At 38.7% G+C, this 22,073-nt stretch overlaps 5 protein-coding genes across 11 annotated transcripts; 2 read left to right on the top strand and 3 right to left on the bottom strand.

Annotated features, from left to right (window-relative positions):
- Positions 1-177: 177 nt before the first annotated feature.
- Positions 178-11,674, bottom strand: BRWD3 (bromodomain and WD repeat-containing protein). Of its 5 annotated transcripts, none has more exons than XM_067348552.1 (22): positions 11,085-11,674; positions 10,928-10,986; positions 10,822-10,851; positions 10,508-10,567; positions 9,538-9,688; positions 9,341-9,439; positions 8,874-9,211; positions 8,633-8,787; positions 8,221-8,538; positions 7,717-8,134; positions 7,412-7,637; positions 6,885-7,215; positions 6,578-6,767; positions 6,233-6,484; positions 5,931-6,152; positions 5,430-5,808; positions 4,907-5,306; positions 4,574-4,810; positions 4,321-4,501; positions 4,061-4,235; positions 3,882-3,998; positions 178-3,507 (listed from the first exon to the last, which is right to left on the bottom strand). In XM_067348552.1, the coding sequence occupies exons 1-22, from the start codon at positions 11,125-11,127 to the stop codon at positions 2,459-2,461; spliced, it is 5,430 nt and encodes a 1,809-aa protein (XP_067204653.1). In that variant the 5' UTR covers positions 11,128-11,674; the 3' UTR covers positions 178-2,458. The 5 variants fall into 5 exon arrangements, with proteins under 5 accessions (XP_067204653.1, XP_067204657.1, XP_067204654.1 ...); XM_067348556.1 differs by having other exon boundaries at positions 3,924-3,998; XM_067348553.1 differs by having other exon boundaries at positions 6,239-6,484; positions 11,085-11,672.
- Positions 11,675-12,357: 683 nt separating this feature from the next.
- Dhdds (Dehydrodolichyl diphosphate synthase subunit) lies at positions 12,358-15,253 on the top strand. 2 transcript variants are annotated; one of them, XM_012378962.2, is made up of 6 exons: positions 12,358-12,853; positions 12,960-13,193; positions 13,261-13,422; positions 13,509-13,657; positions 13,736-13,920; positions 14,006-15,253. In XM_012378962.2, the coding sequence occupies exons 2-6, from the start codon at positions 13,033-13,035 to the stop codon at positions 14,240-14,242; spliced, it is 894 nt and encodes a 297-aa protein (XP_012234385.1). In that variant the 5' UTR covers positions 12,358-12,853; positions 12,960-13,032; the 3' UTR covers positions 14,243-15,253. The 2 variants fall into 2 exon arrangements, with proteins under 2 accessions (XP_012234385.1, XP_067204755.1); XM_067348654.1 differs by having other exon boundaries at positions 12,358-13,193.
- Positions 15,023-18,437, bottom strand: hook (hook microtubule tethering protein). Its single transcript, XM_012378961.2, has one exon. It carries the CDS (start codon positions 18,435-18,437, stop codon positions 16,305-16,307), a length of 2,133 nt encoding a protein of 710 aa, XP_012234384.1. The 3' UTR covers positions 15,023-16,304.
- Positions 18,438-18,862: 425 nt separating this feature from the next.
- Positions 18,863-20,461, top strand: Hsc20 (iron-sulfur cluster co-chaperone protein HscB-like protein, mitochondrial). Of its 2 annotated transcripts, none has more exons than XM_012378964.2 (4): positions 18,863-19,002; positions 19,372-19,753; positions 19,895-20,151; positions 20,226-20,461. In XM_012378964.2, the coding sequence occupies exons 2-4, from the start codon at positions 19,397-19,399 to the stop codon at positions 20,353-20,355; spliced, it is 744 nt and encodes a 247-aa protein (XP_012234387.1). In that variant the 5' UTR covers positions 18,863-19,002; positions 19,372-19,396; the 3' UTR covers positions 20,356-20,461. The 2 variants fall into 2 exon arrangements, with proteins under 2 accessions (XP_012234387.1, XP_012234386.1); XM_012378963.2 differs by having other exon boundaries at positions 18,969-19,106.
- Positions 20,368-21,715, bottom strand: Ak6 (adenylate kinase isoenzyme 6). Its single transcript, XM_012378967.2, has 4 exons — positions 21,563-21,715; positions 21,315-21,443; positions 21,079-21,230; positions 20,368-20,927 (listed from the first exon to the last, which is right to left on the bottom strand). Exons 2-4 carry the CDS (start codon positions 21,355-21,357, stop codon positions 20,586-20,588), a joined length of 537 nt encoding a protein of 178 aa, XP_012234390.1. The 5' UTR covers positions 21,358-21,443; positions 21,563-21,715; the 3' UTR covers positions 20,368-20,585.
- Between the last annotated feature and the right edge of the window lie 358 nt (positions 21,716-22,073).

Genomic DNA, 22,073 nt, shown 5'->3' with positions numbered 1-22,073 from the left:
ATTGTTATATTTGATGTCTATTAAAAGTTTATAATAATAAATCTTTAAGTATGTTTCATATATACACAATTTAATTTTTTGGAAACTTGATTTAACATACTATAATATACCTTAATGCAAACCATTTAATTGATATAATTTCCTTAATTAATGGTACGAATAAAAATGCACTTTGCATATATGTAAAACAATTTATTTATTTTTTTTAATTGATGGCGGTGGGTTTCACAAAACCGTACAATATGCAACAGAGTACGCTGATTTCATAACAGAATAAATGTTAAAAACTGTACATAAAACAGAACTCTGTATCAAGTCCTATGTATATTCGGCAGAGTTTATATGTACGAAATTATATTATTTCTGCAGGTTTTCCTTATGAAATATATATACGATGTCGATATATGCAAAATTATACGATTATAATAGAGTGAGACCAAAAGTTAATATCGTTAAATTAACATTAATCGAAGGCTGGATATATTATCAAGTCCATATGTGATATGACGCTCTTATTTAAGTCATTAAAAAAATATCTATTATAATTCTAATTATTGGTAATTTATACATTATAATATATATTTAATGTTTCTTAAACTAATATCACATTGGCTCGAGACAGTTGAGAGAGACTTATGATGTTCGTGCATACATTTGTGCTCGCACCATACTGTCTTCTGATGATCATTTACACAGCTACGTAACGCGTAATCGGTTCAATTTCGCGTTATATAAACGTGAAAAACGTCTATCTGCCTTCGTGAAAAACTTTAAAATTGCATGACCATAGTTCCCTTATATTCGTAACAAATATACAAACTCTATGTAAAAAAATCGTTATTCCGCGCGCGCACGAGGGATCATATACACAAGTTATTCATTATAGATATTTTTATAGACTCAAAACTTACTCTTTTTCATAATGTGATGTGTCGTAAGCTTAAGTAAAGTTGTGAGAAGCGAAAACAGTGCTCGCGATAGACAGCTGAAAGAGCAAAGAAGGAAGAAAAGAAAAAAAAAAAGAGAATAATAAAGACAATAAAGATGTTTTGTTCCTGATTTTTTGTTATTCAATGGAATAATATGGATTCTTTGCATACTAATTACAAATTATTGTCACTGTTGTGCAAATGTCAAATTATTTAATATAAATTAAAAAAAAAAAATTAAAAAAAAAAACATAATTAGTCCGCTGTTTAAGGAGGTAATCGGTGTATATTTTACAATAATCATTTACACAGAATTATATAAATCCTATCCGGACAATGCGCAGAAACTGAAAATCAACACCTCATTACTAATACACATATAGCTCACATCTTCTTGGAGAATTTTTCGTCGATAAAATAAACATTGATGTTCGCGACACAAAATCTTTAAAAAAGTAATAAAGCTTTTTACAATTATTAGATATTAATCTCAACAACTGTTACAATGATAATGCGAAGAGAAGACCTGTTAAAATAATAACTGGATAATAAATTTTACAAGTGATGCAACACTCTGCATCACATGCATTGTTTAACTTGGTTCTATTTCTTTCACAAGAGTAAAAATATTTTAATAACATGATTTTATAACGATTCTTTTCTATGGAACGTAGCATGAAAATATTTCATTTGTCAACTGAACTGTTGAAATCAATGGAAGCAACTGCACAACTAAGTGCCGAACTTGTATACTTTCGTGAACATCTCACTCGTGCTTTCATACTTTCAAAATGGATAACAAGATAATTATTATTCCTGCATAACAATACGATTATATAGAATTTTTTTCATATAACTTTCTTTAGAGTGAGTGAAACTTTATATGAATCTGTCTATTATTACGAATTTAATTGAGTGTGCAAAATAAAATCGTTGAAATACTGAAAGTATTGTGTTCCATTTCCGCTTGTACTACACTGTTTCCGCTTGAATTATTATTCTAATGTATCATTTGACAGACAAATATAATAAAAAAAGAAAAGGACATTCGCTTCAAACAAGAGAGTGTCCTATTCTTTTTCTACAAAAAAATTAGTAGGATTCTGAAAGCTGTATCACACCATTTATTTTAAAATGAATAGGAAATTAAAGGGAAGAAATGCAATAAAATGGATATTTCCCAAATTGTTTATCTTCTCCTTCTTGATTTATCATTTTTCAATGTGTAATTGAAGATACACAATCGATATTTTAAACGATAGAAAATTGAAGATCTCACGTAAAACTTAACGTTTCTTTTAATTTTTCAAAAAAAAAAAAAAAAAAATAATAATAATAAAAGGACACTCGTTTTTGATAAATCATAAATGATAAAAAGATTATTCACTGTTCAAAATTTACTTTTCTGCAATGTAGAACTTCCATATTTATTTAGCTGAATTCAATTTCCAAAACGCGTGATATCACTTTCAGAATCTCTACGATCTTTTTTAATGTACACGTGGCATTTACTAGCATAAGAGATACCGTTAAGGTGATTCTAGAAGATAGGCGCGGGCGCGCGGCGTCATTTTACGTATGCGACCCCTGCTACTTATACTAATGCCGGGTTCCGGTTCCGGCTCCGGCATGCTCTCGTCGCTCTCCTCGGCGTACGAACGACGCTTGATCTTACGCCGATTTCTCTGCGGCATCGTGGTACTATCGTCACTCTCCTCGTTGTAGCAGGGACGCTTCTTACCTACAAACCGCCTGCTGCTGCTGTATTGCCTCGTGTTCTCCGAGTCCACGGAAGCGCGCTGGTTCCGTCGTCTCGGGCGCGACTTGCACCCTTTGTACGAATAGTCACTGTCCTCCGAGTCCTGATTGTTAGCTTTATGCCGCGATTGCTCCTGTTCCACCTTCTCCTCCTCCTCGTCGTCCTCCTCCTGCTCCTCGTCCTGCTCCTCGTCCTGCTCCTCATCCTGCTCCTCGCCCTGCTCCTCGTCCTCCTTTTCCTCTTCGCTCTCGCTGTTATCGTTCTTTCCATTCTTAACTGTGTACTTTTGGTTTTCCTCACTCTCGGTCACTAGCTTTCGCGATCTAGTATCCCTCTTTATAAACATTTCGACTTCACTTTCCTCCTCCGTGGACTCCGGCGCGACAAACTGCTCCTCCTCGTCTTCCTCGTTCGCTTTGTCCTCCGTAACATACTCATCGTCGTCATCGTCGTCGTCCTCCTCGATGACATTCGGTTTCACTTTGGGTTTGGACTGTTTCTTATGATTTGCACCGTTCTTAATATTCTTTCCGCGATTCTTGCGAACCTGCTTGCTGCGACCGCCGGGTGTGTAATCGTCCCCGGAATCGGTATCGGCACTAACATTGGACGCCACTGTGCGCGCTCTAGTTCTTCGGACAGGAGCACTGTCACTACTCTCGACGTCCGATATTGAATCAGACTCACTGTCTTCACTATCACTATCCTTCATCTTCATCTTCTTCGACACGGTCGTCCGGCAGATCCGTAGCTTCAACGGGCTCCGAGTCGAGCCCAAGCTAGACCGTTTCGTGTGACCGTTTGTTAATCCAGACGGGCCTACAAAGTGATCGCATGAAATCAATATTAATAATTTAATTATAACTTGAAAGATTTAACTGATTAGCAGAAATCAACTTTAATCTAATTGCTGTCAACTTCGAAAAATTTGTATCGTTAAACGCGATATTTCACAAGGAATGTGCCAAATTTTGATTCGTGTACACTGATGTAAAAACATATGCATTGAAATTGAGCGACTCGATTGAGAAAAATATTCAACACTTCATTTAACTCCTCGTCTTATTATAATCGCAATGCTGAATCTGATTATATTCAAGTATTCTTCTATTCGTAACACTCGAACACATTTTCAAAGCCTGGCAAATTCCTTGCGTGATAGAAGTGTACAAAGTGACAATTTGGAAAGGTACCAGGTGCATCTATGTCAGAATTGTTCTGTTTGTATTTTTTACCAGACTCTTCGTCGTCGTCGTCTTCGCTATTCATGTCATCATCGTCGCTAGGGACTGATTTCGACTTGGAAGGTCCTGCGCATAAAACAACTCGTATTTTATCCATTGTTCACTCGAACAATAGCTGATTTACTTACCTGTACCGTTGCTTAACTTGTGTTTCCTCTTTTGCTTCCCTTTTCCTTTCCCTTTCGCTTTCGCTTTCGGATTCGCTTTAGTACTTTTACGTCTGCGAGCCGAATTAAAATTTGACAGTATCCTACGTATATGCTCCTCGAACAAGGCCGACAGTCTTATTGTCATCGAATATATCTAAATATAAATAGAATATTTTTTTTCAAGAAAATGTTGCTCGAGGAAAAAATTATAAACGAAGCAGAACATTGCATCAATTTACCTTTGAACGCTTGTTCGTATTAAAATTCCTACTATTCGAAAATATCAATCTCATGTCTTTGGCGAATTCCGTTGGCGTCTCATAATTGCCACCTAACAAATCTTCCTTGACAGTGCGCAAATCCATCGGTGTGTCGATTATCTGATAATATTCCGGGTGCTCCAATCTGTCGACCGGCTCTCTGCAAAATCGATATCTTTAGCGGCTACATTCCGTAAGATAAAAACATTCAAGTTTTCGTCATATCGCTCACCGGAAAGGAATCGAATCTTCGCACTGCCACAGGGTCTCCAGTAATTGACGACTCGCTAGCTTCCAGTCTTGCGAGACTTCTTGGGAACGTAAATTTCTACTCGACGTGGATTTCTGTTTACTCGTCGACGGCCTATCCTCTATGTCTATTTCCGACTCGGAGGAGTGATACGTATCGTTCAGTTGATGGTATATCGCCGGAACATCCACGTCGGTGGTTTCTCTAGTGTAAGAAAGACTAGCGTAGTGATGTAAGAAACAATGTTCACTAGCAGAGAAAATCTGACGAATTGTAGTAGCAAACAATATATTCTTCACAATATGTAAGACTTACTTAATTATACGCAAGCACAAGTCAGTGACTATTCGCGCCTTTTTCACAATATGACTGTGCGGCTCGTTGAATTGCTCGGCGTTCGTCGCCAAATACCTCACGTCGAATTGCGCCGACGTGATTCTTCTGTAGAAATGATTATCAAAGCGAGCTTTTATGGTCGACAAGTCGATTGGATACTCCACAATGTAAGCGTAAGAGGGATAAAGACTGAGATCCACCGGCGCCACGAACGGTTCAGCGATCGCGAGGCTCATCACCTGATCCAGGCCTCGTATGATTCGGCGACAAGTCGCTTCTCTGTCGCCCATGGGCCACTCTTCCGCATGAGGCTGATACAGTATCGCTTGTCTCTCCTCCGGCAGCACAGGAACGGCGCCGCCGATTTCTACGGGATGTCCTAAACAAGTGATTAGCGCGTGTAATATAATCGGAATTTAGAGCGAGTCATTTAGAAACATCGGATGAAATATCTCCACGGCTTTCTCATTCGATTTAGCTCAAAGTTTATCTCAACACTCACTCTCTTCGTCAACGGGCTCAAGATCCCAAGGACTCATCTTCTCGTATTCTCCATTGTCCCATCGAACGCGAAAGCACATGAACAGTGAATCTGAAAATTCCTCGTCCAGCGGTTCCATTCCGACAATTTGCCCCATCCACCAACCGTCGTCGATCATGCAACGAAATTTGTCGCCCTCGGACCAACTTCGCGCCAACGCTGAATCGAAGGTCTGACGTAGGACCAGGAAATCCAACACATCGGCCATATCATGATACTTGATAGTGAAATTCTGCCCGCTCAGCCGACCGTTCTCGTCCATCAGTGCTAATTTCAAGCAGCACAAACGAGGCGGTCGTATTTCGTATTTAATACCCACTACTTTTACAAACTCTTGTGCCTAGAACAAACGTGTTTTCATCAGTACATCTATATCTATGCTCTTCAAGATTTTAATGTGAAATATTTCTCGTCCTCTAATTGAAATCTTTTTTTCATTTATTTCAGATAAAATAAACATACTCTAAGATTTATCTTGGTCCATGGCTCACACCGCAGATTAAGTTCGTAAATCTTTTTATTCCTGATTGCATCTAAATAGAATTTATGACCTTGTCTAAAATACACAATTTCATCGCCCATCTGCGGATAATAAGGAGCTTTTCTCGGTATTACTTCCGTAAGCCATTCCAGGGGCCGATAAAGCTCGGGAACATCACGGATTCCATTAAGTATTTGTATTTCCTGTCGAACAAAGCGACAGAAGGGTTTAGATAAAACATCGGATTACGGATGAAAATAATTCGAGTCGTGTTTCGATTTACATTTACTTTTTTCTTAGGACGCCTACTAGGACGTCTTCTGTCTGAATCACTGGGCGGTGTAATCGATCGCTTTTTCACGGGTTTACGTTTGCTACGCTTGGGCGGTTCTAAATTCAATCCGTGATCCGCGATCCAATCTGAATACTCGGTGCTCGAGTCTGTAGTACTGCTGTCAGAACACATATCTTCCTCGTGAGCAGTGGAATCGTTGCTGTTGCTGCTGGCTGAACTCGCTGACGTGGCGTGCTCATTCTATAAAAACGCAAAGCATAAAACGACGCTTGATCAACTGTAGATCTTTACAAATAATACCTATCAATCTTACGTATTATTTCTATAAAATACCTCAAATTCTTCGTTCTCTTGTTCCTCGTCGCGCGCTGCTCTTGTTCTGTAGTTGTGTCTAATAGTTCGGTTGCGTCTGCGATTTACGAGTTTACTCTTCGTATTGCCTTGATCGGCAGTGCTCGTAGGCTGTGGTCGCCGTCGCATTTCTCGTCGCCAGCATTCCAACTCCATGTCGGCCATCGCGTAGCTTTATGATTAAGAAAATTAATTTGATAATCGATATATCTTTTTTGAACGTCGATGTTAGCGCTGATAAATTTATTTCAGACTCTCTACAATAGTTTTTACTGCGTGTAATACTTACACCGCTCTACATTGGGTCTCTCTGATGGCTTCATTCATGGGGCGCGCGAGAATAGGTTTGTTCCACGGCGTGTTGCTATCCCTTTGCCAATTGCCGCTACTTTGTCGCACGCCCTCGACGTTACCTTCTCTTCTCAAGCCAGCTCTGCTGCCACGAGGACTCGCCAATTGTCGGATCGGTTGCTCGGCAATACTATTCTCCCCCCTCTCTTCGCCAACAACTTCACCTTCCGCATTGATGTTTTGTCTCTGAGCAAGAGCTTCGATCAGTTGATCGATGTTCGATCTTGGCGCTTCTTGCTCTGGAAGACCTTCTATAACTTCTTGCATTCCTGTTTGATCAAAATTTTTATATATTATTTTGTTGCTTTAATGAAAAATGAAAAAAATCCTTGGTATACATTAGAAATTAAAAGAAAGAATAATGTTAGAGAAATACAGAGTATTCAAAAATCATTCATGTAATATTATTCTTCATTGATTGGAATTTTTGCGTACGAGTATTAAATACATAAATCATTATCTTACCACCAGCACCAACTGCAATATTCGGCACCAATTGCTCCCCCCTGCAATTTTCTCTTCCCGGCACTAATCTTTGCAGCAGCGGTGGATACGGATTTCCGTCCACGTCAACCAAAAATGGCGGTGGCATCAAATGCGGTGCTATTTGCGTTTGCTCGTCGAGAACGCAATTATTTAAGTCTCTCAATAAAGGTCGGTAATCCGTATGAAAGAATAACTCTTTCGGTATCTGAGAATAATTTCGGAAATTAAATAACGCGAAACAAGACGAAATGTGTGAATGAGATTACAAGCAGAAGAAAACATACAATTTTTAATTTCTCAACGCCAGATCCAAATCCGTAGATCAAAAGATGTCCGTTGGAATCTGTCGCGACAAGCATAGTACCATCCGGCGACCATTTCGCGTCGAAGACAGCACAATTACCCTGGCCTTCAACGAAATTTTGGAAACACGCTATCGGTTCCGTATTCAGCACATCCCAGATAATAAGCTGTCCGTCGTGACCAGCGCTGAGTATCACTCGAGGATCAATCGGGTGCGACTCCATCACAAACACCTCATCTTTGTGTCCACGCAAAACTCTTATCAGTGCGCCCGATTTTGCAATCCACACTTTCAGCGAATAATCGTTCACGGCTGTTATAACGAATTCGTCACTCACGTCCCAACAAACCATGGTCACCTTCGCTTTCTTGTTCGTGTCGTCATCCGCTTCCGGTTCTCTGTAAGAGCGAAAAGAAAGTGTTTTAAAATAGACAATTTAAAATGGGAAAAATTCCTTTACAGAATTTAAGAATCGAAAACACACCCAAGGAGCTTTGTTGTCATAAGCAGCTGTTTGTGCATCCATTGCTGTCGCTCGAAATGCCACACGTTCGCGGTACCGTCTTTAGAACCAGAAATGAATTTTAAACCGTAGTGCGCCCACTGAATACTATCCACAGTATCGGTGTGAGACTCGACTTCGAGGACTCTGCGCGGCCCTTCGTCCCCTAACATCGCATAAACTCTCACATGATGATCCGCAGATCCAGCTGCTATAAAGGCACCTCCAGGACTGAAAGAGGCACAAATCATTTGTGCTTGACCAGGTCTCATTCTCTCGAGGAACTGAATAGGTTTTGCTCTGCAATACACATCGCAATTAGTTTAATATAAAAATATTATTCATAGAATGTTGAAGATAATATTATTGCACGCAGCCAATCAATTAAACTTACTGAAACACAGCTCTCTCGTTGTGTTTCTTTGTGTGAGACCAAAAGGCTACAGATCCATCAGTACTAGTAGAGACCAAATAGTAAATATCATTACACGCTATTGGACAAAAATTGACGGATGTGATCATGCCTGAATGTCCAGTCAAAACTGCCACCTTGAATAAGATTTAAGTTAGAAAAAGAAATATAATTATTGCACACCTAGAAATAATTATTTTTATCATCTTTTTAATGCACTCACAGGCGACATCGTCTGGAAACACCAGACTCGTAATACTCGATCTATGCTTCCAGCTGCTAGCAAAGAATTATCGAAGTTCACAGCGATGTCCATAATTTCTGAGGACGCGCCTCGAAAAGTGGCGAGTAAACGTCCATCGATGGCACTCCACACTTTGACGAGCAAGTCATCCGCTCCGGTTATAATATACTTGCCAGTGCGATCAAATAGCACGCAGTATACCGCAGATAAATGACCCAACGTGTGTCGGTACTGTTGCATCTTGCTATAAAACTTTGTTGGTACTGCCTCTCTTCGACTTAAAGGGCCAGAGTTCTCACGTCCCTGAAGTACACGTACTATTGGGCAAAAATATATGCACGACAAAATTATATATCGACGCTTACATAGAAAATAATAATGTTAGAACAATGCTGTTGAAATGCACGCAAAAGATACAAGTAGCACACAATTGTCGCTCTTCTCACCTATATTATGCACAGTGTAGTTGGAAGGTACTCCCAGGAAGGATTTTCCACCGAACCTTCCGGAATAATCGAAGATGCTGCGTTTTTGGCGCGTAAGATCTGCAAAAGTGGAATGTTAAGATGTATTATGTATTTCATTAAAAAATGAAGATGTTTAAGAATGTAATTAAGCAGGTACCTTTATTATATTTTCATACCTTCGCAAGTACGCAGCAACGACTGCCTGCCTGCTCCCAAGAGCGATATTGCTCCAGGAATACATGGTGCCACTTCTTTCTCTAACACTGGTCCAATCCTCGCACATATTTGCAGCAAATGATTTGGCGCAATGTGAGGATATTTTCTCTCCTAAAAAAATTGTTGCAATAAGTTGTCATTCTTAAGCAAAATTTATTATCGAAATAAATTGTAAGCATTTAAAAAATATATTATATTAAAAAGTTTTAAGATTACTGAACATCCAATCAGGAACCAATTAAATATTGGAGAAAATAAACTCACTACCTACTCTCTCCCATACAATCTTCTTTCATACGCTTCCACATTCTCTGTAGTAAATATAAAATTTAAAAAAACAAATATTTTACATGTTATGCAAAAAGAAAGTTGTACTGAAAAGAAATCAAAATGAAAGTTTTTGTTTCAGACCTTAATTACCAAGAAAAATCGAAATTGTAATAATTTGCGTGTCAAATAACTAAAAATGTATTCGCGCGAGAAATTCGAACAGTAAAGTAGTTCCCGCAGTTAGCCAATCAGCGTAGTCTAGCCATCACGCACGAGACCAGTTTCTATAAATAAGGCGCGGGCATCTATATTCATTGATCAGCTTGCGCGAAATGGCCGGAAGTGCGCGGCGATTGGTCGATGGACAACGGTGGTGGGGGAGCACAACGTACGGTTTTCACTCCGTCACGCGAGACGGAGAGACGCGAGAGGAATCATGGCGGAGGAGAAGGGCGGAATACGATGGGATTAAAAGGGGTAGAGCACCCCCCGCGAATCGACGGGGGCACCCGATTATTTCATCGAACCACCTTGCGATGCGGAGCGACGCAACGCTCGGACGGCCGCGTCTCAGCAGGACGCGCGCATTCGAGTCACGAGGCGAGTCGAGCAAACGCTCGCCTTGTGCCGATCGCCATGTCGCCATGCAACCATACTTACCAATTCTTCGAACGGCTGGCTAAACTCCCTTCCCTTCCAGTCGAGTCGCGGCGGCAATACCTGTGAACAAAAGATGCGATCTAAAATCTATAGAGATAACTAGCGGGAGGGGGATGCGGGAAGAAAGATCGATCCGATCGATCGGTGACGATCGGCATGAACCGATCGCGTATCAGAGGCAGGCGCGATACTACGCGGCCACCAAGGTCAGCGACCTTGAGATTCTGATGTTTTGACAAGTAGAAACCACGTGCGAACCATGTGGACCAGCCACACGCTTTGTGTACAGTGTATAGACGGTCGACGAAGCTTACCTTAGCAGTCTGCAATTCTTCTTTCAGCACCTGAAACAAAACGACGTTGAGGTTTGCGCTAGCGTACGGCTAAGCGCATCGGCTGTGCTTCGATCTTTCTACTTACCCTCGCGGCTTCGTGGCAGGGCCCCGACGCCAGAAACTTCGCGATCAGAAAGTACAACTCTGTGAAGGGAGAATGCACGGGGCTTTAGTGCACAGAACGCACGGTACAACGGCACACAAGCTCGCGTTCCGATACGCATTACGGTGTTCTACGTTACCTGGTGCGATCACAGATTCGTTCCTGGACGCGCTGGCCTCCATCCCGGCCGATCTAATCGATTCCTATTCACTCACGAGCGACGACAAGTCATCGGATTTACGGTTCATAGCGCCGCGATAACCACCGCGGTGTTCATTTCTCTCGCTGGAGCTGGTCGCAATACGCACTGCACTCGCCTACTCAGCACAAAGTAGTCCCCCAATAGTGGCTCGCCGCGCCGTCCTGCGGACAGGCGTGTAAGAAGAGCTATGTGGGCCTTTCCGGTTTCGTCACCTCGAATTTTCGACATTCCTTCCTCGCAATCCTTAGTTTTTTCCGTCAAACGAGCCGATTGACTGCCATAACTTTATTGAGTTGCGAGGCTGCGCAAATAATATTACACATAGCGCTGTGGAAACATGACCATCGATTAGATTACATCATCCGGAACCTATCGGAAAACTGATGAATCCACCATTGAACGCGGCATGCTTGAAAACGTCTCGCGCGAGCAATGTCCAATTTAAAGATTTTATCAAGACAATTACGTTTTCGTGGCCAATTTTTTAGACAGAAAATGATAAAAATACGATACGCATGAGTAAGTATATGAATATTGTACAATTTATCGCGATAAGCTTCTAACACTCCTTTTGTAGGAGCAGATTTAAGCAATTTGCAAAAAATATTCGATAACAATTGTTCGCGATGATCAATGAAGACTTCTGCAAGAATAATCGAAGAATTATGTATTAAACTTATACGTAACAGAATACTATTATCATTTATATTGCTCAAACTGCTGTACATTTTTAATAAATACAGTTATACGACACGAATAATTGATATTTGCGATGAAAATAAAAAGAATACGTTCAGCTGCATATAACTGAAAAATATATTCTTCAAAATAAAAATTTTTTCTGTCCATTAGAAACAATTATACTTGTTCTCAAACGGTCGAAAGAAAAGTTCATGCACATATTTGTAATATTTAAAAATAACTGCTTCATTTATTGCAATTACTAACTAAAAAATTTTTTTAAATGAAAAAATGTAGACTATATATACTTATATATATATATAGATATAAAATATATCGCTCTGTGCGTATGACGCAATCGCAAGAAGCGATGAAAATATAGCATGCAGTAACACACAGCACAATATATATATATATATATATATACACACACACTCATATACACGTAGTAAATTCGCCTCATTTTGCCAAGTTGTATTATAAATATACGCTATTTATGATACCATTGCAGGACGAGTTTCTATTTGTATAACGTTCACTTTGCATAAATTAGTGAAGGGGAAGCGATATAGCAAGATGGCAGTCGCGGATGCATCGGCTGATGCCGGATAAGATCGCGTGCATCACATGTTCTTTGCATACGTCACGTCGGACCCATTAAAACACATGACGCTTCATTTAGTTCCGCTCGATTTTCGTCGAGCATGACACCGGGCATCCCTAATATTTGGTTAGTTTCGGCGACCGGCGATAAGGGAAATGTCCGTCGAGAGTCGCCGTGATAGTTGATCCGGCTCATGCAATAGTACGATAAGAGAGATAACCTTGCATGCACGCGAGTGTCGGAAATGCATTTTCGTTAAGAAGTACCTGACGATTGCGAAAAAATTGCGGAAAAAAGACGCATCGTTGGACAACGATAAGAATATCGGACGCAATTAACGTGCATAGATAAAGCCGATAATTAAAATGTTCGCGAAAACAAAGTGTAAAGTCACAAATAAGTTTTCAGTCCTCGTACAAAGGTTAGACGATGACTAACAACCAATTACTGTGCTCACCGTTGGTTAGAAAACTAACGTACTTCTATAAATGTACATCAGTAAAAATTAACTGTTATTTGCCCTACAGCAAGTTTGGCAGTCAGTTGTGAGCAAACTGTTTATTTTTGTACAATCGTCTATGTAAGATTGTTGAAACTACAATGTCATGGATAAGAGAGCGCACGTTAAACTGGTTTCAATCCTTAATCTTAAAGATTGTCAAGACCGGTCAAGTGCCGAGACACGTAGCATTTATAATGGACGGTAATAGACGTTATGCGAATAAGCAGAAAGTGGCGAAAGTAGAGGGGCACACAAGAGGGTACGTATTTTTAAAGACAGTTCGTATCGATACCACAGTCCATTATATTCTTATGTTCTATTTACAGATTTAATAAACTAGCAGAAACTTTAAGTTGGTGCATGGACCTTGGTATTACAGAAGTCACAGTTTATGCTTTCAGTATAGAGAACTTTAAACGTTCTAAAGAGGAAGTTGATGGACTTATGGAACTAGCCAAGCAAAAATTTAAAAGGCTTTTAGAAGAAAAGTATGTATGAGATTTTAAGGATATTCAATTATGCCTCACAATCATGGAACAGAATAATTGTATACTTACAAATGTAATGTTTCCAGAGACAAACTGATGGAACATGGTGTATGTATTCGTGTGATTGGTAATTTATCTTTACTTCCAGAAGATATGTGTAAATTAATCGCTGAAGCCATGATCATGACTCAGGACAATAATAAAGCATTTTTGAATGTTGCTTTTGCTTATACATGTAAGCATGAACATTGTAAGATGTTTCTTTAAATTTTACTTAAAAAAAATTTTTAACATCATTTTAATATGACCACAGCAAAGGATGAAATTACTCATGCAATTAAAGATATAACAAAAGGTGTGAAGTACAATGAAATTTTACCGGAAGATGTGAATGAAGATTTGATTTCTAATTGCTTGTATACTTACAAATCTCCAAATCCAGATTTGTTAATTCGTACTTCAGGCGAACTTCGAATCAGTGACTTCCTGATGTGGCAAGTGAGAAGACATATTTTATTCTATATTCGTTTGTATCTAAAATATTATCTGCATCTAAAATAACTTTATTTGAATCACTTTTTAGATCTCTGATGCTTGTGTCTATTTTACCAATGTATTATGGCCTGAATTCAGTCTTTGGGATTTTCTTAGTGCAATTTTTTATTATCAGAAATGTTATCCTGATTTACAAAGAATTGCAAAAATGCAAAATTCAAAACCAATCACGCACAATAATCGAGTATCTATGTATATTAATAAATTGCATCATGAACGTCAAGTTATGATTGAAAACATGCAACTCTCAGCAGTTCAATCATGAAAACTAAATATTTATCCAGTAAGTACTTATATTCCAATTTCAAAAGTTTGGTTTCATCGTTAATGAAATGTGCTGAAGATTTATTTACATTTTACTTTAGATCGATTTTTTTCAAATTTATTATTTCTATCAAAATTTGATTTATTTTCCAAATTCATGTTTAAAATTTGTGTTATGTTTTATGAATAATAGCAAGATTAGTCAATGTTGTACATGTTTAAGTTTACAATTATGTAGGAACTAGTTAAGCTATTAGACGAAAGCAAAACACACACTTGCGAGAGCATCACGATATATACATATATATTGAAATTTATAGAAATATTCGTTCTATTTTGATATGTTTTATAGCGTTACAAACTCAGGGAAATAATTATAAATAATACTTCCAATTATATAAGGTGTTTTGGAAAACAAGTACATGAGATGCAAAAATAAATAAATCCTTAAAATATAGAAACTAAACGAGATCTGAAACTGAAATGTTTGAATTGGAACAAATATTATTTCCGAAGCATTTTTTTTGTTTTGTATTTCCGTCATACAGACATGACATGTAAAACAGATGTATTCATATAATGAGCAAACTAGATAATAGCAGGAAGTTAAGATACATATAAATTAAGTGATTGTCGAACAATCTTGCCGTTAAAAAAGAATCATGAATTATGACAGCGAGTCGGAGTTTTAACAAGTATTATGAATATTCTATTATAATAGGATATTTGTTTTCTGATACATAATTATATGTAGGTATTGATAAAATTTGCTTCCATAATGTGTCATATATTATAGTGTATTTATATATTTATTCATCTCTCTGTATGTACATTCCATGCATCGGTTTTCCAACTGTTTTCTTCACTGCAGCATGCATTTGGAGGATTGTAAAATAGAATTGTAAAATGGATATATAATAGGAGTAACATAAAATGTATCAAATAAATTATGTTAGTCGTAACATTAACGTGCCGACTACAAAGATATAAATATATGAATAAGTTCTATGCATTTGTGTAATATGTATATTATTTTTCTAAACCCAGAGATATGTTGTATATATAGCATGTACATTATATTTACAACGGTTAATTTCATTATGTACTATTGCACAAGGCAAATAACAATAAACGTATAGTCTCAATCATCCTATCGATGTAAGCGTCAACATTATAAAAGTATACAATATATTCGAATCTACAATGGTTCATTGCGAGTATGGATTAAAAACCTCACTAGATGGAATAACATCTATTCATATTACAGAATATTCAACGTTTTGTGCAATATCTAGCGTATTGCGAAGCAAAACTGTATTGTGTCAATTTGTGTCTTATAATCATTTATTCCATAATTGATTCCATATATATATTCTTTCATTTGAGCTCAATCTAAGTAAAATAAATAAGGTAAATATTTACGATATAGACGCAAAATGTGAAAGTATGTAAAAATTTGTATTTGCTTTTCCAGCCATTGGAGATGTTCGAGCAAAATTATTTTTTTTATATATTCATTAAAGATACAGGAACATTTATGTTAGCACATCTCTAATAGCCAGAAAATTGTAACGCTACTTGGACGAGGATCGGATTTGTAGAGAATCAAATATCAGAATTAGATATCTCTGTTTGATAATTTTACAGGAAGACAGAATGGCTGAATATACATCTAAAAGTTTACAGCTAATGGAGGGCTTTCGTTCGTTTACAATTTGTAATGTTTTTATATTGTCGAGACGAGAGAAAGACTATAAAAAACTACAATTTTATTAAAAAGTAGAGATATCTAATTTTTGCTTCGAATTGTATCTATATCGGGAAAGATAGAATCAGTTGAGGCAACAGAGAGATTAATGTAATATCTAAATGTTGAGTCACAGATATCAATGAATGATGTTCAATCTGAAGTGATTGATAAAAGTTCACGATTATTAAGTTCGCAAATAAAAATATAAGAGAATCGTACTTATTGCACTGTGACAAACTATCTCAAATGACTATATATTTACCACTTTACTCCGTAATACTTAAGCCTGACGTCGACTCGCTTTTTCGCGCCCTCATTTCGAGTTATAAGGTGGATGTCGTCTCGTCGAGGGTTGTCTTTGCCTGGCCAGGAAGGACTGGCCCTGTCCCGAGCTGAGCGCCGCGAGACGCTGATCTATCACCTCCCTGTGACAATTCAAGCCCAGTCTGTGAAAGGCGGTCACCATCAGCTTCTCCTCCATTTCTCGCAAAAATCTGGTCTCCTTCATGGAACGCTCCATGTCCTCGATCATTTTGCGCTGCTCCAATAGCTGATTGCGCAACACGACGACCTCGCTCGGCGTAGAATTGCTCTGCTTCGGGTCCAAACTCTTTATGACGCTCTTGGCCTTCTCGATGTACTTCTTGTAGCGTTCTTCGAGCGCGGCGTTCTCGAATTCCTTCCGAGTTAATTTCTCTTGAACAGCAAAGACCTTCTGCTTTTGAGTCTGCAGAGCGCCTTCGCGTTCTTCCAGCTGCAAGGCCAGTCGCTCCTTTTCAGTTTGCGTTTTTCGCAGTTCGTCCTGCAGCTGAGACACCTTCTGATTCAGGCCCACGTTGTCGGTCTTGTTGTCACCAGTCACTTGATTACCCATGGCTTCTTCTAGTTTGGTCTCCAACTCCATTATCCTTTGATTCGCTTTACGGTTTTGTCCTCGCAGCGTGTTCAGACGCTCCTCGGAGTCCTCGAGTAACGCCTGCACGCTCGGCAGCTTGTCCTCGTTGCCCGTTAACTTCATCTTCAGCATCTTGTTCTCCAGCTGCAGTGAGAGAATCTTTTCCTTGACTTCGAGCGGAATCATCTCGGTGCCGGCGACGCCGGTGCTGTCGGCGCTGGATTTCGCTACGTTCTCGGCGGCTTGTAGCTGTGTGCACTTCAACTCATCGTTTGTCTCCTTCAGGGCATCTCTCTCAATGATCAGCCGGTCTCTCTCTCTTTGCACAGCACCCAGTTTCGCCTCCATCTTCTTTCCTTCGAACTCCAATCGATCATATTTATTGCTTTGCTCGTCCAGTCTGTGATGGACTTCCGTGAGCTGCTGCTTGCACGCCTCCAGATGACTGCGCAACATTGTCGTGCGTTTTACCTCCTCTTCGTAATCGAGTTTAACTTGCAAATACTCGACATTCATGTCCTCCAGTATTTTCACTTGCCTCTTCAAGTCACTTAGATCCTCCATTTTCTTCTTATATGACTCGATCGTAATTTCGTACTTGGCTACTTTATCCGCTGTTTCTCTCAAGGCGTCCACTTCGTCCTTCAGGTGATTTGCTTCGTCAGCCGCCTTCTGCAGATCCTCCTGTCTCGACTGTAGCTCCAACACCTCCTTCTCCAACAGCTCCACTTTTAATCTGTAATCGTCCCTCGATGTTTCCATCTTGAAGAGCTCATCCTTCAGAGCTTCCACTTGCTTCCGCAATCCAGAATACTTTAGGATAGAACCAGAGTCCTCCGGATTCTCAAATTCGTCCAGTCGTTCCTGGAGCTTCTTATTTTCCGCAATCAAGGCGGTTTTCTCCTCCTGCAACAAAGACAGCTGCTGATCGAGCTCGTGACATCTCTGCGCCAGCTGATCCTTTATATCCACTGTAGCCTGAAGCTCTGCGTAGAGTCTCTGCTGGGCTCCATCGGCCACGTCCAGCTCCATAGGCTCAATGTTGAAAGCAATGGAATCACTGGAAATACTGGTGCCTGGGCTCAGCGCTCTCTCCAACTGTTGTATACTCTGCATTATCGCTCGCTGCACGGTCTCATCCATGCTCTTCATTCTGGTGATATACTGCTGCTTTTGGTCGCAGTTGACAGCGCAGCCGAGAATCAGCTGTAGCAGACGGCGCAGCTCGTCACTGTCGCAGTGCTCGCCGATCTTAATTGCGTCTGGCTTGACGTAGCCGGACAGCTGCTGGTTCAGGCACTCCATGTAATACTCCATCACGGCCTCCACGATCTTCTTCATGTTACTCACTCTGAGACGCCAATTTGCACCCACGTCAGTCTTAATCTTTGCTTTCCAGACCGCTGAGAACCATTCTGGCGCAATTTGCGTTAAAACCTCCGCCAGGGCAACCCCATCGCTTATGTCATCCGCGGAACTGTGTGGCGCCTGGAGGTCGAAAGTGCTCAACCATTTGATTAAATTACTCAACTGCTGCTGATGATCGCCCATCTTTTTTTGTTTTTCAATATAGAGTTTTCAAGGAAAGCTCCAAGGACACTCGCGCTAGTTTCTAGCTCTCGTCAAACTCTGCAAAACACGTTGTTCTCGTAACCGCGATTCGTAGTTGGGTTCATAATTCTAGTCACTCGTCAAATCAACATGCGATATTGTAAGTTAAATACAATTACCATGGACCATCTGCTCGAATTAACCAAAAAGCAGCCATCGTCATCGCGCGTTGATACGGTCTGATAACGCTTTATCGAGGCGGAAGTTATGAAATTCGAATACCACCTCAGACAACAGCTCGCACACCTTGTGATACGCGATAATCGTATCGTGCATTGCGTGCATCAGCCGACAAAAAAATCAGTCGGGCCGATTGCTAACAAAATGCATCGCACTTGTCACGGATCACGTCGCATTCTGCATGCATTTAAAAACGAAGTTGGATCATATGTTGCGTTACGTGTGCTGCACACACTTTCTTTGAGCTGCTCCGAACTTTTGCTCTTTCCTTTTCGCTAAAGGCTTTCAACAGCGCCTGTCTCGTTTCAAGTGCAGCATAGAACAGGTACGAAGACGTCGAGTAGAACTGTCAAACTAGATGAGATTCGTTTGCTTTACGAAGAGTCATCGCACACAAATCGTTGAAATAATTAGGAATCCAGTTAGCATGTTAGTACAGCTGATTTAATAACTAGTTCATATACGTAACAATAATGATTAAAATAATTTCGAGTAATCGAAATTGATCGAGATACTCCACGTTGGCGCGTACTTGCAAAAGAAATAATCCGTTCGATTAATTCTATTCTTTTTTATTTGAGATAATAGTCCGTCTTTTTGCATGATACTATAAAAATATTATATTTTTATCAATGTCTTTCTACGCAAGCGTTGCAGGAACTTTCACTGAACTTATGAATTATCCTCCTTGCAGGTTATGATGAGATTGCATTAAAAAAATGTTTGTCGCGAGAATCATCGAAAGGTCCATTAGGACGTTAAGCCCGGTCAAGCAGCAGCGTAAGCTGTATTCGTATCATGCATCATCGAAAAGTACAGTTCAACCTACGATCTCCTTGGGAGCTTTGCGATTCTGCAGTGACAGCCCACCAAAATGCTGGAATTGCGACTACATGTTCAAGTCAGACCTATTCTGTTCGAAGTGCAAAGTGTTGCAGGAACTGCCGCAGAACTTGAATTATTTTGACATCATCGGCGTCAAGAAGAATTACAATGTGGTAAATGAGGAGATTCACAGAAAGTACAAGGAATTACAGAAAATGCTGCATCCTGACAAATTTGGTAACAAATCTGAGGCAAGTTTGTGTTGTTAAAGAGAATTTTATTACATAATTTTTTGTTAAAAACTTTTTAATTTATGCTTACTGAAATTCTCTATTCTCACCTGTAAGTAAAGTTTGTAATAAATAAAGTTTATTTGTTTTAACTGTCAATAGAAAGAAAGACAAATCTCAGAGAATTTGTCCTCTCTAATAAATAAGGCTTATAGCACATTGGCAAATCCATTAAAAAGAGGATTATATATGTTGCAATTAAAAGGTATATCAATACCAGAAGGAACTACCAACTTGAATCCAAAATTTCTCATGGAGATTATGGAGCGAAATGAAGAGATAGATAATGCAGTGGATGACAGAGATAAAATCTTGAAATTGGCCAAAGAATCTAAAGAACTGCTTAATACACTGACAATGTAATGCTCATTTTTAGTAGCTTTAAATATACTACTAAATATTTCTTTCAATAACACATTTAAAATTTTTTTAGGCAAGTAGCAGATGCATTTAACAAGGAAGATATTGAAACAGCAACAAAAATCTTAATAAAAATGAAATATTACAATACTATAGACAATAGATTGAAGAAACTAAAGCATGATTTAGGTATAATAGAATAAATATATTGCAGCTTTTGCAAATAACAAATATTTGTTTCTGTATAAAATAATGTATAATGTACAGATTTTAAGCAATAAATTTTGTAAATTATATCTACTTATACAATTGCATCTTATCAATCAACCTTTTTGCTTTTAATGAATATGTAGCTTACACAATATCTAATCTAATTAAAATAGTAAATATATAAAACGAGAGTAAGTCAGATTGACAGCCGCTACACATCTTTTCAGTTCTGCTGATTATCTATTTTCCATTGCTCCACCCACTGGCATATTACAAGTACATTATCTGCCAACTGTTCTAAAGAATTACTCATTAGTTCATGTACTATCTCCTCCCTGTAAGATTCTTTTGCTTCCTCAAGAATAGTTTGGAAAATTTCGCAATCTATGTTGTCCTCCAGTTTCTTTCCACAATAGCCCCTTTCCTTGAGTCGATCATATAGGATAGTATTATCTGTCCTGAGTACAAATACAATGTCAAACCATCTTTCAGGGAATAATTCAGCACTGTGATAATCCACAATTTTCCCTCCTTCGTTCATAAGATTCTCCATTCCATTTAGTAACTAGAAAAAGACATTATGCAAAGATTTATGCATTTAGCATATAATGTTAAAGAAATACGTTTAAGTTGTATGTTTTATAAGAAATATTAGTAAGTAATATCTTATAGATTCTATCTCGGCTAAAATTGATATGATAAGATCATATTATTACCTTCTCTTCATCTAACACTCTGCATTGATACTCTTCGTCAAACTCATCCAGACACGCGTTCTCTGTAGCCAGTTTGCTGACATCGACCCATTTTAAATCGGTTTTCTCCGACAGCATACGTGACATGAGACTTTTGCCCACGCCAGGTGTGCCTAAAAAACATTGATTATTTTGAACAAATATTCATAGTTTATATTAAATAATTCTGCGTCAAAATTATAAATATTATTGCATACCTGTTATTAGAATGTTAGGCGCGTTTCTTTGACTGTTTAACATTTTCCGCAGACGCAAATACACAAGCACAAATCGAATTAAAATTCAATTCCAACCACGTGTGCTTAGTTTTGTCAGCTGAGTTAATACTGTAAAGTTCCAAACAAAACAGTAAGATACGTTCTTGCAGTATTGGCAAGTTCGTAAATTTTTAAAGCGTCACTATCGTATGTGCGCTGATTGGCTAATAAAATTGATCTGGGTTTACCTTGTCCCTTTTTAATGAGAGAGAACGAAGTGCATTGCCTTATTCTCTTTCTCTCTTACTCTACAGTAACTTTCAAGCCTCATAACTCGAAAAGTTCTTAATGAAAAATAACTTTATAGCGTTCTAAAAAGCTCCCGAAGTCAGCTATAAGAATATGTAACAAAAAATGGAGATTTCCATTTAAAAATTTTAGTGATTTTTAGGTGACCTTAAGGGAATCCTGGAGTCGTTTGTTTTACCGATTTCTTTTAATTTGCTCATTTTTGTAATTTTCACTACATTGCATGATACACAATCGACCCCCTGATCATCGATCATGTAAAAAATGAAAACTTTTATGTGAATTAGACAATTCTATTTGTGAAATTTTCACGTTTCCGCTCCTAGGGAAAAATTACATGATCGATGCCCAGGTCTCAATCTGACGTCACTTATGGAGAATTTACACTGCGTCCGATATCCAATAATAGAGCTTGTTTTCTAGAAATTCTAGTTAGAGATATTTCATCCT

Source organism: Linepithema humile, chromosome 2 (assembly GCF_040581485.1).
Source record: "Linepithema humile isolate Giens D197 chromosome 2, Lhum_UNIL_v1.0, whole genome shotgun sequence".
In the NCBI taxonomy this organism is placed as follows: Eukaryota; Metazoa; Arthropoda; class Insecta; order Hymenoptera; family Formicidae; genus Linepithema; species Linepithema humile.
Note: the sequence above shows the minus strand (reverse complement) of the source record. Positions and strands in the feature narration are given on the sequence as shown.